This window comes from Eurypyga helias, unplaced genomic scaffold, assembly GCF_000690775.1.
Source record: "Eurypyga helias isolate BGI_N326 unplaced genomic scaffold, ASM69077v1 scaffold36371, whole genome shotgun sequence".
NCBI classification, from domain to species: Eukaryota; Metazoa; Chordata; class Aves; order Eurypygiformes; family Eurypygidae; genus Eurypyga; species Eurypyga helias.
The window spans coordinates 856-1,301 of NW_010233389.1; the positions used below are offsets into that span (position 1 = coordinate 856).

Here is a 446-nt window from a genome sequence, read left to right on the forward strand (position 1 = left end):
ATCGCCGGAGCCAGGGTCTCTGCAGTCAGGCCAACCCACCCAGTGGTCCCCTTGGGGTCAGGAGTCCTGGTGTGTCCCCCCCATTCCTCCCCCAGCTGCTCTTCCCAGGCAGTCCTTAACTGTTTTTGCTGAATCCATGAAGGAATGAAACGTAGGCTGGGCTCAGGAGTCCACCTGCCTGTCCGTGAGTATCCAGCACGCCCACTGCAGCATCGCCTTCGAGATCCTGCCAAACCAGACCAGGGGAAGCCGGGTGAGAAAGGACAAGGCAGATTTTGGGGATCTGCTGCAGGGAATGTGAGGAATAAGGGACGGCCATCCGAGGCCATTTCTGCACTGACCTGACGGATCGTATCCGCTTGCAGAGCTCAGGGCTTGGCGCCTCATATCTGTACTGGCCCGGCTTCTTCACGTACTGCAGAGCAAAGGGGAGGGTGAGGCTGGTC

At 59.2% G+C, this 446-nt stretch overlaps 1 protein-coding gene across 1 annotated transcript in view; it reads right to left on the reverse strand.

Annotated features, from left to right (window-relative positions):
• Positions 1 to 341: 341 nt before the first annotated feature.
• ACD (adrenocortical dysplasia homolog (mouse)) overlaps positions 342 to 446 on the reverse strand; it is a gene marked incomplete at both ends in the record, with an annotated part of 6,910 nt that continues 6,805 nt past the window's right edge. Inside the window, one exon of the mRNA XM_010161724.1 lies at positions 342 to 415. Within this exon, the coding sequence (XP_010160026.1) occupies positions 342 to 415 (74 nt within the window). The remainder of the gene's footprint in view (positions 416 to 446) is intronic.